At 38.3% G+C, this 16,141-nt stretch overlaps 1 protein-coding gene across 1 annotated transcript in view; it reads right to left on the bottom strand.

Moving 5' to 3' along the window:
* Window positions 1-2,006: 2,006 nt before the first annotated feature.
* Window positions 2,007-16,141, bottom strand: part of LOC110164036 (receptor-type tyrosine-protein phosphatase T-like) — a 153,128-nt gene continuing 138,993 nt past the window's right edge. Inside the window, exons 18-21 of the mRNA XM_055160283.1 lie at window positions 15,275-15,400; window positions 12,132-12,295; window positions 5,555-5,690; window positions 2,007-2,060 (exon numbers count right to left, since the gene is read on the bottom strand). Of these exons, the coding sequence (XP_055016258.1) occupies window positions 2,007-2,060; window positions 5,555-5,690; window positions 12,132-12,295; window positions 15,275-15,400 (480 nt within the window). The remainder of the gene's footprint in view (window positions 2,061-5,554; window positions 5,691-12,131; window positions 12,296-15,274; window positions 15,401-16,141) is intronic.

Here is a 16,141-nt window from a genome sequence, read left to right as displayed (position 1 = left end):
CGCTGTCTTGCTGCAAATAGTGAAATATTCAGCCAAAACGGTAATCGAGCAGCAGAAAGAAAGTTTGGAGTGAGCGAGACACTTGTGAGGAATTGGCGAAAGGTGGGGATGGAGAACACAGCTTCATGGCAACCAGGCAGGTGCGCCATGAAACTTTCCTGGAAGTCACTGGATGAATCGACAAAGCCTGGACTTTAATGACAATCTAAACCATCCTGTCAGGATTCAGAAATGAACTGAAAAGAACTGGAACTGATGCTGAGTCTGACGACAGCTACACAGAAGAGGAAGCGGCGCTCTGTTTACTTCATGGATTTATGGCTTGACTCTGGAGGTCGCACAGAAGTGACAGCAAGGATGAAGAATTCAATCGATTTAGTGATTTGGAGTGAGATCGTGAGTTTGGTAAACTTATGTTCTGTTGTTTATGCTATAATTATCTGAATAACTGTTAATATGTTACGTTAACATATTAACGCCTATTCAGCCTGTTGTTCTCTGTTCTATTGTTATTACCATAATTTGCCTTTTAAGATGAAATGTCAGTTAATGGTCTCTGATTTTATAAAATATATTTTCCCAAAAAGAGCGACTTATATATGTTTTTCTTCTTCATTGTGCATTTTTTGGGCTGGTGCAACTTATTCTCCGAAGCGACTTATAGTCCAGAAAATACGGTACTTTGATTAAGATAGTAGTTTTAGTTAATTATTTAGTGTAACTGTGTTCAGTTTTAGTTGGTCATCATGTATTTAAACACCCCTGTTCTCTGTCTGGTTGGGTTAGTTTTTTTCTGGTCAGTTTGATTTAAATTTCCTCAGTTGGGCCCGGCTTTTGGTTCACGATTTAACAAATTTGAGCCTTTGTCAAGTTTCATATTTTTTTGTGACTTTATTACATATAAACTTATTTTTATACCTTGTCTTTGCCTTTCTGTTTGGTCCACTACAGTCCTTAGTCCAAGCAAGTTTACATTTTTCAAGTACTATGTGACATCACGCCGGATTACAGCCACAGGTTTGTAATCAAAAACACAAACTCCGCCCCTGAAGTAGAGTATAAACTGTGGAAACCTGTCGGACCAATCACAGTGTTCACATCTCTGTAATATTCCCGTTCAGTCGTCCAGGTCCTGCCCAGTTTAGCAGCTCTATTTAAACTGTTTGTGGGAGGAGTTTAGGTGATTAGTCCTGCTTTAAATTCACACAAAAAAATGTCTCAAAAACCTCTTGGATTCGGGACAAAACAATCTATATTCATCTATATTCTCCACATTTCCCTGCAGAAAAGAAAACTAATTACCGAGACTCTCTGTGGCGCGTTCAAGGAAATGGCCCATGTAAGATTCAGTGTAGCCAATTACTCCGCTGCACCAGTCCCATTTATCATTCATGTTTTCGTGTAGCTAGCCTAAAGAGAAATTTAACAGCTTGTGATTTCAAAGCAAATGCCTGCTACGCTAACAAGCCCGCCTATTTGTTTAGCTTTGATCCACTCAGACGAATTAGGGTTAACGCCCACGAACGCGAATAAACGCTTCATCTCCGCTCAATTAATCGAGAAGGCAGCGTTTTCCCCAACTTGAAATGTGCATTCAGCCTTAAGAGATAGACAACATTCAAGGCATAGAGTAGATCTCGAAAGAAGGATTCTGTACAATAGTCACATCACAGCCCAGCGGACGGAGGGAACTGACGCTTTTTTAAAACTTTTTTGAACATAATATTTTTTTGTTTTTCTGTACAAGCATATAAAGTCTGTGATTTACTCTTCTGTACAGTTTCAGGCACACGTTTTAGGTTCACGTCCCTCTGGTCTTCGGTCATGCACGCTCCACTCACACGCGCTCGCCAGCTCAAAGGGGGCGGGGGCTGGGGCTGGGGCGGGCTTCCTCGGCTCGGTGTGTGTGTGTGTGTGTGTGTGTGTGTGTGTGTGTGTCCCGCGGGTTGAGGCTGACGGGCGGCTTCCACGGCCAATCGGAGAGGGCGGGAGATCCGGGGAGCCAATCAGAACGAGCTGAGCGCCTCCAGGGCCACTTCGTAACAGAACTTGTACTGCTCCTGTGAAGGGACAAAAACAGATGAGGATGAGGAGCTAGATGAGACTAACTTTACAAAAAACCATTACGAAACTTCTAAGATCTATTATTTTTGGACTTTTGTAGTTTATTCCCAAACCAGGAGCAGTGGTGGAAGGTAGCAAAGTACAAATAGTAAAGCACTGTACTTAAGTGGAATTTTTTAGGTATTTGTACTTTTACAGTGGATATGTTTTACTTTTACTTCATTACATTTGAAAGCCGGTATCTGTACTTTCTACTGCACTACATTTTTTAATTGGACTGAAAAGTAAAAAGGAGTTTTCATATGATTTTAGGGGTTATTTTGGCATAATTGTGGTATTATCTTGACAGTTTTTTAGTTCAAGCTTCGACTTTGAGCAACAAAAAATAATAAATACATAAAATTCTTATGAAAAATTAAGAAATATATAATTAACAACACGTGTGAAATATTTTAATTTTTACTCTTTAAGTGCATAAATGGTTAATACTTTTTCTTTTATTTCTTCATGTCATACTTTTACTTGAGTAGCTTTTTACTTCTATATCTGTACTTTTACTTAAGTAACAACATTAAGAATTTGACCTGGACTAGACCTGGACTTGACCAGGGTTAAACCAGCACTAGACCAGCACTTGACCAGCACTAGACCAGCACTAGACTAGGACTAAAACAGAATTAGACAAGCACTAAACTAGGACTAAACCAGGTCTAGACCAGGACTAGGCCAGCACTAGACCAGGACTAGGCCAGGACTAAACCGGGTCTGAACAAGAACTAAACCAGAACTAGACAAGGACTAAACCAGGTCTAGACCAGGACTAGACCAGGACTAGACCAGCCCTAAACTAGGACTAAACCAGGTCTAGACCAGGGGTAAACCAGGACTAAACAAGAACTAAACCAGGACTAGACCAGTACTAAGCCAAGTCTAGATCAGAACAAATAAGGACAAGTATGAACACACTTGAACTTGTAGTTAATTATTCTTCTTTCACCTCTGATTTATTTCTGATTGGGGTCACTCGCTGCTGTTGGCTGTTTTCTTTTTTTTCCCCTGGAATTTTACTCATTTTATCATTCTCCTTTTCAAAAGCCTGAACTGTCACATTGAGATAAAAAATAAATAAATAAAAATAAATAAATCTCTGCTACCAGGACATATGGAAGAAGTGATTTGCCCAGAGGAGATTTAAACTCTCTGTTGGTGAGGAAACCACTGCTCTCCTCAAATTAGAGCATATTATGTTACTATTATTTTATGTTTCTAACTTACCCAGCACAGCAGTAACAAAAGCTCTAAAATATAACGGTAATTAGCATTAAATCTTAAAAGGTGCACTGTGAAACTTTTCTGGTTGAAGGCCTAAAACCTGTTTTCTCTATGGGGGTGTTATTGCTGTGCCTGGAATGTTGCACAGTAAGATTTTAAACTTATCTATCTCCTAGACCAGAACTGAACCAGGACTGAACCAGGACTGAACCAGGACTGAACTAGGACTAAACCGGGACCAGACCAGGACTAGACCAGGACTGTGGAGAGGCTGGAGTGTGTACAGTGAGGATAGGTTCTTAAAAGTATTATTTAATTGGGAAAAGATTTAAAAAAAAAACTGTTTAATGTCATACTGTCGAACAGCCTAAGCAAAGAAAGAAGATCTCCATGGAGACAACCAGGTGGCGGACCCTCTCCCAGAAAAGTTACGCAATGCACCTTTAACTTAGATTATCTGGACGGCTTTATATTACACATACATTATCATTACAAGAACAAACAGAGCTCTTAAGAAGTAGACAACTTTTCTGGTGGAAGGTCCGTTACCTACTTGTCTCCATGGAGATGTTATTGCTTTCTTGAATGTTCCATGGTATGACTTTAAACACTGTTGGTGTTTCTATTGCTCAAAAATACAAACATTCTCTCTGTAAATAGGTTTTGATCGACAATGTAACCTTTTGTTGTCTCCCTTGAGAGAGACGGCTTTAATCTCTACTGTGGAACATTCTAGACAAAGCAACAACATCTCAATGAAGACAAGAAAATACACACCAATGTCAAACTTTACAAAAGTTATAATTTGGAGACTGATCAAAACAAAGTGAATTGTATTTCACCAAACCAATAAAGAGAAAGCCTGGTAGATCTTGTGTTGATCCACAGACTGTTTGGAGTTGGCCTGGGTGTGAGAGCTCAGAGCAGATGGAGCAGAGGGAGGATCAAACCCTCTACAGCAGACTTCTCTAGGCCCTCAGGTGTGTTGGCTCCACATGCCAAAGCAGCTCCACTAAACTAATGCATTTGGCTCACAATATTGTTTTTCACAACCAAAATAAAGAATTATGCTTTGTTTTTTGGTGTCAGTCTCCAGCACTGTTCATATTTATTAAAGGGCCCATATTACGCTATTTTCTGATCCTTTTCTCATCACAAACCAAATACCCAGAGTTGTGTTTTGTTTAATTCACACATGTTTAACACAAAAACCCTGTATATTTAATTAAAGTTCCACTGAACTAAAGATAAAAGGTATTGAAAACTACCTCTACACGACAGCACAAGGTGGACCAAAGCATTCTGACCTTTGGAGATGGGCAGACTAATAAACCAGAATACACAAATATATGAAAATTAAACAAAACACAACTCAGCATTATATCATGTCTTAAAACAAGAATACATTTTGTGTAATATAGGAACTTCAAGAATGACTCGTGCTTACTAACTACTAGGGATGTAACAATACCAGAAAAATTGTGATATTGTATCGTCAAAAGTCTCACAATAATATCCTGGGCCATCACAATATATCAAATTACAAGTCTCTTTGCGTAAATGAAAAGTTATTGTGGTTTTAATGTCTTTCTTTGTGATTTTAATGTCTTTTTTATTATGTAAAGCACTTTGAATTACTTTGTGTTTAAATTGTGCCATACAAATAAACTTGCCTTGCCTTGCCTCACCGTGGTACAGCAGAAGCTAAAAAACTGAGGGAACTACATATACCATGATCCTTTGGTGTTGTCAGTTCGGATTACATGAAGAAATAACAGTTATTAAGCACTTTTACATCTTAATCCTTCATATTATAGCAGTACCAAAGGTGTTTCAAGGCTTTTCCAAGGCTTTTAAAAGGAAAAGTAGCATAGTCACGATATTCTAAGCCTCCACAAAACACACAATAAATATCAAACTGTGAGATGCATATCGTGAAAATACCAAACCGAGAGATTTTGATATTGTTACATCCCTACTAACTACATGAGGGGTTAGCCTGAGGAGTTAGGATTACAGTATTAAATAAATATGTTTTAAGATAATAAACTCTTGTGCATTTTGAAATACATCTTTGTTCAGGCTAATTTAAGTCTAGTTATTATATAGTGTTCAAGCTCCACAGCACGTCACAGCCATTACTGGTGGAGCAGTACTGGTAAACTAGACCCCACATGTTCCTCACAGCTCCACCGACAGAAGAAGAAGAGGCCCTCACCAGAGTCTCCACCATGTGCGTCTTGTTGTTCCTCAGGGTCTTGACGGTGTGGAACACGTCCACGATGTTCTGCTGCTGGATCATCTCATTGATGCTGCAGATGGCACAGAACGTCCCCGAGCGCCCTCCTCCAGTGCTGCAGGGAGACAAAAGAGGAAAGTTTTATTTTTGTATTGATATTTTATGGACTGTTTGTGCAATTATTTATCCGTGTAATCCATCAGTTGTCCAGAAATGTTTCATAGTGGTCCATGGGCTTATACTAGTCTATGTGCTCTTTTAACATACTGTTCAAATGAGTATCTAGTTTTGTTACTAATTTTAATATTGATTACTATCAAATTTTTGATACTTTTAGCAACCCTGGGGGTGAGCCAGCGTCCTGTCGATCTGAGCTACCCATCAATTTTAGCTACCTAGCACTAATGCACATGCCCTGTACCCCCAAGCGTTGTTCCAATGTAAATGCCCTTCGATTTGAGCACCCGAGGCAGAAGTGGAGTAACAAATAACAACACAAGTGTATTGATTACACTGTATGTTTTGATCAGTTAAGCATCAACATTTAATTATCATTTTCATTACATCATATTTTATTTTGTTTCCTTGTGTAGAAAACATTGTAACTTTGTTTAGAAAGGTGCTGTATAAATAAAATATCAATATCTTATAATAGGAAATTCACGCTGTAGCCTATGATATTAGGTGTTAAATATTATATATTTAACATTATTTAATATAAAGATTTCAGTGTTTTCAGTCATTTCTTTCTCTTATATAGTGAGCCAAATCCATATAAATGAGTGAATAATGGTGATTATACAGCGGGAGCATTATTCGATGACTAAACTGGCCTGTCGATATGTGCTTCCTATAGTCAGAGCCTTATTTGATAGCAGAATACGACTGTTGAAATGAACTACGCATATTCATATAAGAGAGTTAAAATTTTACGTAACTAAGGTATAAAGTATGATCACGGTGTGCAAATAGCATCAAACCTGCTGTCTCTAATCCAAATAAATATGCTGTCAAACTGGGGAGGTCAGGGTTAGGCTTTATTGGATCTATACAACTGTACACGGAAAACATAAGGTTGCTTATTTTGACAGGGCAGCGTGAATCGATAGACGCCACTGTCGATTTAAGTTGCTGGGAGCTCCTTTTGACGAGGCAGCCCATTTCGACAGAACACCGGGTTAAGTGTCTTGCCCAAAGATACAGCTCAACAGCTATACAGGAGAGGTTAATTTCTGTCCTGTGAATGTGACTGTTCAGTATTGAAACCTGCTCAAATGATTATTTAGTTTAAAAGTATTCAGTAGCAAGGACCACGGTACCCTGAAGATATGGATAGATAAATGGCTGGAGACTCAGGACGGGGGCTCTGTCTCAGGTGGTCAACCCAGCCAATTCTGACCACTTTTAACATTCACATAAAAGACACTACATCTCGTCAGTCCCTTGTAACAGCGAGCAATAATAACACAATGTAAAATGATTGACAGTATAACACAGAAGGAGCCATATCACAGAGTCACACAAAAGAACCAACCCACACTAATGGATCTGAAAAGAGGGAGAAAATCTGGCAGTAACTTCTGAAGAGTGATTTGAAGCGTTTTAGATGTTTACTGTGTTTGGAGCTCGGTCACATGTGTCCACCTCCTCATCGCTCTTATGAGATCTGAGCGGACACAAAGAAAGCCACTGTCAGCCCACTGTGCTCAGGAGAAACGCATTTGGCCGAGTGAAAAATGAAGCCAGCAGTTTGATCGTTTTATTTAACCCAAGGCTAATTTACATTCTAAGTGAAATATGTGAAACTACAATAATAGGAACGTCATTGCTGCTCCTGGGCACGACACTTAACCTGACTCACTTCTAAGGTTGTGAAGTCAAAAATAACACACTAAACAATACTAAAACTGGCAAGCAAACTCAAATTGTACTTTCCATATCTGCACTTTGAAAAGTCCATTCATGCATTTGTGACTTCACGACTTGACTACTATAACTCTTTGTATGCTGCATTGACCAGGCCCAGCTTAGTCGCCTACAGGGGGTCCAGAAAGCAGCAGCTCGCCTTTTAACTGGAAAGAAGCGGAGGGACCACATCACTCCTGTTCTTAAATCCCTGTATTGGCCACAAATGGATTCCGCCTCTTTCCCATTAGTAGTTTCTTATATCTAATTATAGTATTTTATTTATTTTATTTGTATTATTATATAATTGTTATATTATACTATTTATTTAGTTTAACGATTTTTATTTTTTTCCAAATTGGGTTTTTTGTAATTAATACCTTGAATGTCAAAGAATCTAAAGTTGAATGAATGAATGAATGAATGTTTATTCGGACAGTAAAGGGTGTATAGTATAGTATAGTTCTGCGTCACCTCAACACGCACTGCCGCCATTGCCTTGTCGCCGTCGTTTTTGGTTTATGGATCTGCGTCGAGATCTGTGCACTGCGAAGTAATTCACTGCCAAAACGCTAGGGGGCGACGATATCTGTCCATTCATATATACGGTCTGTGTGTATGACCCGCAGACGTATAATCTTTGAAAAGTTTAACAAGAACTATCTCTAACGCAATAAAAGCACAGAACAGACTCACCATTAGTACAATATTCCTTTGTCACAGAAAGAACACGCATATTCCACTGAGTCGTGTCCTTTTTAAGTCCGACAGAAGCTGACCGCGTACCAGGAGCGAGCTGTTTTTTGAGCGCTTAGTTTATGCAAGTTAGCCATGCTGTTTTAAGTTTCATTTCTGTAAAACTTAAACATATATGCGCAAAGCTGCATTAAACACATTATTTATCAATGTATACTGAAAGAAAGGAAAGCCGACAGGAAATGTCTGTAGTGTGGTGGTACAGCAATACAGCAGCCCACCATATCGATACTGCATCATCACATTAAACAACACGATATATCGATATTTCAATATTTTTGCACACCCCTATTGAGTACTGAGTCTATTCTTCAGTATCAAAATTTTAGTATCATGTCAGCACTGGTATATAAATGTGTGTGTTCCTAGATGTAAAAAAAAAAAAAGCTCTATAAATGAGGGAAAAAAAAGCTTTATAAATGTGACTATTTACCATTTTAGATAAAACTTCAGAACAGCTCAAGAAAACAGATCAATGCCACGTCTGATTGGCCCAGAGAGCTGTGACGGAGCGATCTGATTGGATGAGCCCCAGTGATATCCGCGTATGTGTGTGGGTCTGTGTGTATGTGTGTTGTTATAGATTGTCTCTTATTGGCTGGTCTCTGTGTGGGACAAACAAACTGAAATGCGTTTAAAGGATTTCTGTTGAGACGCTGCTTCATTAGTGTGGAGCTAATCACTACCTCAAAACACATTTAATTACTGCTGTGCGGGATTAGACCCTTTTGTTTGTGCTTATCCCTATTATGGTCCTTTATTGATCAAACTTGAGACAGACAAGAAATGCTACTCAGATTTGATGTGAGAAATATAAAGCCTCAGAAAACCTCCTCTGCAAGGTTTATTTGTGCAGCACAGTTCGTACACAAAGTAATTCAAAGTGCTTTACAGAATAAGAAAGACATTAAAATCACAATACAAATGAATCAAAACATAAATAATCATCATAAAATTGGCATTAAAAGAGAAGAGAGAAGAATGTGGAATAAAAAATACATATTTATTATCATATTTTTTAGTCATAAGCACTAGGGATGTAACGATAACCGAAATATTGTGACACCGTATCGTCAAAGTTCTCACAATAATATCATGGACCATCACAATATATCGAATTACAAGTCTCTTTGCTTAAATTAAGAGTTATGGTGCAGAAATTACTAAATAAAAACAGAGGGAACTACATAGACCATGATCCTTTGCTCCATTTCAGTGTAGACTAAATACTTTTAAGTCTTAGTTCTTTAGATTAAGTCTTGTCAAGGCATTTTAAGAGGAAAAAATCACATATTAACAGTTTTGTTAGCCTCTACAGAATATCTCAATAAGTATCGTACCATGAGATATAGATTGTAAAAATATCATACTAAGAGATATAGATATATTTTTACATCCCTAATCGTCAGCTTTCCCACAATATCGCAATAAATATCGTACCGTGAGGTTCATACCATGACGATATCGTATCGTGAAATTTGAATATCGTTAAATCCCTAGTAACTAAACAGAAATGTTTTGAGCCTGGATTTCAATATAGTCAGAGTAGAAGCCTGTGTCACATGTTCAGGAAGGAAAAAACTAAAGCACAGACTCCCCATGTTTAGTCTTGACTCTGGGCACGCTGATGATTAATAGTTAAAGCTGTATTGTGTAACTTTTCTGGCGGAGAGTCCGTCAAATGCTTTTCTCCATGAAGATGTCATTCAAATCAAAATGTATTGCTTTGCTTTTTTGTTATTGCTTCATCTGGAATGTTTCACAGTACGGTATTAAACCTTTCTATCATCATGGAGACCAAACTGGACAAAGTTACAGGTCAGATCTGTGGAGAGGCGACCTCGCTCACAGTCAAAATGCTTGTTTTTCTAGGTATCTTTGAGCTACAAAACCACTTGTAATTGAATGAATGTAAGGTAGAGCCGTTTAATGTCATACTGTGTAACATTTCAGACAGAGCAATGACATATCCACCCCTCTATCCCAACCAAAAAGTTACATAGTGCAGCTTTAAAGATCCCATTTTAAGCAGACGCTGGGCTCTGTTATTGTTAGGCCCGTCACAGTAATTGCTGTATTGACTCAACGTTCAGTAAATGATAGATGGAACAATTATTTCTGAGAGTTCAATATTTATCTTGGACTTTTACTTTGTACGAGTGTGAAACTTTTTGTTATTTCTATAAACTAGAGATGGACTAATATTTCTTTCCTTTTTTTTTCATGGCCAATGCTAATTATTTAGAAGGCACAGAGAGAGATAGTCAATATTTTTGGGTTGATATTCGTTATTTACTCAAAATTATCCAATTTAAACTGACGACAGACTCACCCACAGCCTTTATTTTCTCATCACAAACCTTTAAGAGAGCTGTGTAATCACGTTTTGTGCAGATTTAAAGCCTGGAAGACCTAACTTTGCTCCCGTTTACCTCACGGCTTCTCTAGAGTTTACCTGCTCCTCAGCCTTCATCACCTCACTCCAAATACTCCTCCTCGCCGCTCATCACACCTCTTCCTCGTCCAATCAGCGCCCAGTCTGCTCAATTTAAACGCCCATCGCAGGTGAATGACATAATTATAGTTTAGTATCTATATTTTCTTCAGCTATACATCACTCTTCAACATGTGTTATCATGACAAGCCTAGTTATTGTAATGCTAATAGTTAATCGCTCCCCTGCTGTTGCCTTGCTGAGGGCATATGTCCGACAATGTGTGATGTCTGCGGTAACAATTAGGGAATAAAGCTGAAGCGACAGCACACACAAACAAACACACACATGTACACACACACGCACATGCACTATCCCTGTGTGTGTGTGAATGTGTGGAGTAGACTGTTGACTCAGTGTGGCTCAAACCTGTGAGGAGAACTGTACAACTGGATACTTTATCACTAAACAACAGCTGCTTCTGTCTCTACTGCACATTAGTTCTGCTCTGAGATCCCCTAGGACGCTGTGTACTCTGTTGTCTTACACTTGGTCACATGTCCCAGGTGTGATATAACTTTGCCAGTAAGATGAATTCTTGCGATATTTGTGAGTTAACAATTTTTTGTCAAAGTGTTTGTTTATGATAGGTCACAAGACTGACCACTAACAGGGCAGCATTGCGGTTTGTGGTAATAAGTCTGTTTTTTCCCTTTTTAATTAGATTTAACCAAAGTACTGTTTTTGGCTTGCTCTGCTGTCATGACACTTTAGCTAAATGGTGTGAAGTATTAGTTTCTTTCATAGAGAACATGTCCACATTGATGTATAAAAGTGTATTCAGAGGGCGGCACATATCAGTCTGTTGAGAGCCACGTTAGAGACACTGCAGGTAAATAGGACAATGTATTTAAAGATACTCATTTGACACTTCTCTGTAGTTTACTTACTTAATTTGTTTTCATCAAGTAATGTTTTAGGTGTTTTTATATGTAAAAATTGCCAAAATTGTGACATATAAATCTGTTTTGCTTTTGCCTTAAGCCGGGCGTACACTATGTGATTTTTGGCCCCTTTTTGAGTCGATTTTTTACTCGTGCGACTGTTTTTGTGATCAGAGTTTTGGCTTAATCATGTGTTGTGCTTCGTGTAGTATACATGGGGTAAAGAGAACCAATTAATACCTCATGACCAGCTCCCGCTTGGGAATCATCAATATCAAACCTTTTTGAAATCCAGTCGCCTCTCGTGAGGGTTTCATTCTGGTAAAGTAGTTCCATGAAATTCCTGTAAATTTTTAAACCCTGCAATTTGGTCGTACAGTTTGAGCTGAGACTGAGTGAAATGAATGAAAATATCGCACAGTGTATGTCTGGTATTAGGTGTACCTCCTTAACTGCCCAGTCAGTCCCTATGTGATTATAAACAAAGTATTATTCATATTAAACAGTGTGTACTCACAGACAGTGCACCACCGTGCGCCCGTCGCCCCCGTCGTACTGCTCCTGCCACTTGGCCAGTCTGCGCACCAGCTGCAGGATGGAGCGTTTGGACAGAGGCGTGTCCCTGTACGCCGGCCAGCCAATGAACTGGAAGTGCTGCACCAGACGATATCCGTCCTGAGGCTGCAAGGAGAGAGGACCAGAACAGAAACAGGTCAAAATCAGTGATCAAAAACATACATGGAGCTGATTCTTTTCCATTCACATTTCTCTGAGTAGTGTTGTTTGGTGCTCACAAAGTACTCTCTATAAATTTTCCCCAAATTGTTGTATCACAGGTAAAAATACAGGGCTTTACTAGGATAGCATCCACGTTGCCTAAAGGCTATACATTATTAATTCTAGTTGTGACATCTATGCCTAAAAACCTAATTTGAATTAAGATGTAGTTTGCATGTGCGTGTTCTGTGTACAAAGACATTTGAAACACTACTCTCAATGTTTAAATGCCAATTAAATCCACAAGAATGCATAATTTGTCCACTTTGAAATCTTTTTATTAGTTCTGAAGTTGTTCACAAAAATGTAAGCTTCAGATTGTTTCACTGCTGTCCTATAGTTCCCAACTGCTCATTATCTTTCTGATGGTGTATAAAAGCATGAATGAGCACACTGATGTCAGTAATCAGCTCCATTTGAAGTCACTGTGTAATGAAACAAATTGGATTGACTCTGCAAACACAACATCTTATAATGCAAATTGAATTTTGTGCCAAAGTAAATGTTTTGAATGATTCGTCCCTGCAGCAGTTGGCTTCAGCTCTGTAGATAGTGACAGCGGGCGTCCCTGTCTGTCACACTGATTTCCTCTGACGCTAACACATGCTAATGCTAATGCTCAGTGTGTGGCCTCAGGAGGAGAGAGAAACCACTGGAAAGGCTTTTGGATCAGAGCCACTAAACAAAGACGACCAGAGACGACGCTCTCGTCATTGTGATAATGTTTCATTTACTCACAATGTAACAGGCTTTCATGGGTTCTAAGTAAGAAGACGCTTTATAGTCTGTTTCCTTGTTTACTATGCAACTTTCTGGGGTAAAGTATTTATATGCTTGTGTCCATGATTATTCCTTTATCTTGAATGTTCCACAGTATGACATTAGAGGATTGTATATATTTCATGTTGCATGTGAACATGACATGTATGACATACAAATAGTTTGATTGATTGATTATATTATTACACAAAATTGACTCTTTAAGTCACGTTATAATGTTGTTAACTACTCTAAAACATACCTGGAGCTGTGTTTTGTTTCATTCACATCCTTTATTATCAGGCTGTCTACATCTCCAAAGCTCAAGAAATGCTATGTTCCACCTTGTGATGTCATGAAAGGGTCATTTTCAAGTTAACAGCTATTTTTGACCTTTATTTTCAGTAGAAATGAGCAATTTCAGACCTCAAATCATCCAAATGTTTCTAGTGAAAGTGTAGGGAGTTTAAAAACACACTGGAGCACTTCCTGTATTTCCACATGACATCACAAGGTGGAACAAAATATTTTCAGTTTGAGTGAAGAACTCAGCCTAAATATACAAGGTTTGCGCATAAAATATGTGTGAAACAACATTATAACAGATCAGAACTAGCGTGTAATATGGGCCCTTTAAAGTCATCTTTCATTTATTTCCTTCAAGGTGTTTTTATTTCTAAAAAAATATCTGAAAAATATGCACTCTTGCTGTGAGCAGAGTAACCTCACTACAGATCTGACCTGTAACTTGGCTGCATCACCTGCTTGAAAAGTTACACAGTGCATCTTTAACTGAACACTGTGCTTAATTTGAATTCCTCGAGCTACATTTTTTTCATTCCAAACAGCACCTCTTCAATTCAAATTCTTTCAGTCCTCTAACTCTGTCACTTTTTCTCTCCATTTGAGGCTTAGTGCGTCACTCAGCTCCGTGTGTGATGAGCTGTTGTGCTGCTGTCCGATATGAGCCATTTCACGCTGCACTGGTGATGTGTGTGAGAGGAGACAGAGGAGTTCACTATAACACACACACACACACACACTCCACCACCAGGCCGCTGTGAGAGAGAGGAGTCATGCCGCTCTTTATAATGAGATCAAGTCAGAGATATGGTAAAAAGAGTCAAAAGAGAGGGAAAAGAAAGGAAGAAACACTGGCCATTGGAGATAATAACATGCTATTATATCTGTTCCGGTTTTTGTCATTTAAAAACAGACTATGTATTCATATCTTATTTTCATATTACTCTATGAATGCATGACAATGGGAGTATATAAGGGATCATCTGATAAGGATTTTTTTTAGTTGCTTTAGTTGCTTCTGTCGATGATAACCATTATTTGCCGAGAGACAAACCTGATGCCCTGAGCACAAATTCGGAATGACACATGTGAACACAGAGACTAACCTTTCACACACAAGATGGATTTTCGTGATATTTGTGAGTTCACAAACTCACGAGAATCAATCATCTTGTCCCCCGCTGGTGCGATGGGGCCTGACAGGTGATGGGCGACCAATCACAGAGCAGTATTGAGCTTTGTGCGTCAATACAGACTATTTTGTTTGTGAAAACATGCAGAAGGAAAGAGCTTTGTGCATCTGTGTACAAGGAAGATGTCTGTGCTTTTCTGTCAGATGGATTTTAAAATAAGTTTTTAGGCTTGTCAGCTCTCTCAGATTGATAATGTGTAGTTAATAATAGTTAAGTTAATTCAGAGTGACACACATATCAATCTGGTGTGAGCAGTTTACACAGACTCTGAAGTAATTGAAAAATATTAGTGCCAAATATTTGCAAAATGTTCAATACCAGTACAATATTAATCTAATCTGTAAAAATCCTCAAATTTAACTAATACCGATATTGGAACCAATATATATTGCCCATCCCTAAAATGTGTCATGATGTATGTAGTTAAAAAGTGGACTCTATATGTTTGAGCCATAATCTCCTTCAACCTCCAACTGATCAATCCTTCACAAAAATAAAACTAAGCAAAATGAAAACCAAATAACCCACGAAACACTTCCAAAACCCTTTAAGAGCAGGGGCTTTTCAGTTTGTCATAGTTTCCAGTTTCGATACACTATTAAAGTTGCATGATTGTGTGTGTTCTCACCCTGGCCATGTTGCAGATCCTGAAGATGCGGTTGATGATGTCTTCGTCGATATCGGCTGAAATAAACTCCACCTGAATCGGTCCGTAACAACAGGAGCTCTTCTCAGGCCAGTACTGCATACACAACTGCACAGAGGAAGAGCATTTAGATGGATTCATTACATTGAAATGGTCAAATAATTATTAAAATGTGTAAGCTATCTTTTAATTAAACTACACAATATATACTTTTTACTTTTTAATATATGTGTGGGTGTGTGTAAATGGAAGTATCTACATCATGTCTTGAATTATTTTTTTCTTGTCTGGGCTTTTCAGCTGCTTTTTAGCACAATTTGAGATCGCACAAAATATCTACATCTGTTTCAATAATGATAATATAACAACAACTGCTACATTACATTTTGTGAGAAAATAAAATACAAAAATCTTTACTGACATTGCTCTGTCAAATTGCAAAACCAATGCTGAATCAGAAGTAAACTAGACTAGGACCAACCATGTCTAAACCAGGACTAAACCAGAATTAAACTGGGTCTAAACCAGGACTAAACCACCCAAAAAAATACATTGTACAAAATTTTAATTAAAGACACCTATATTGCGCCATTTTCAGATTTGTTATAATGTTCCTCATCAAAAACATACCTGGAATTTTGTTTTGTTCCCTTCACACGTTTAACACACAAATTCTGCATAGAGTTTTTCTCTCAAACAGGAAACACTCTGTTCCACCTTGTGATGTCATGTGGTAAAACAGATAAAACAGATAAACACACAACTCCACTGCGTTTATAAACTCCATACACCTTCACTAGAATCATTTGGATGATTTCAGCCCTGGAATGGCCAATCTCTCCTAAACAA

The sequence above is a fragment of the Boleophthalmus pectinirostris genome, unplaced genomic scaffold, assembly GCF_026225935.1.
Source record: "Boleophthalmus pectinirostris isolate CB_2022bp ecotype Guang Dong unplaced genomic scaffold, ASM2622593v1 HiC_scaffold_3, whole genome shotgun sequence".
Classification (NCBI taxonomy): Eukaryota; Metazoa; Chordata; class Actinopteri; order Gobiiformes; family Gobiidae; genus Boleophthalmus; species Boleophthalmus pectinirostris.
This window is presented reverse-complemented; position numbering and strand designations above follow the sequence as displayed.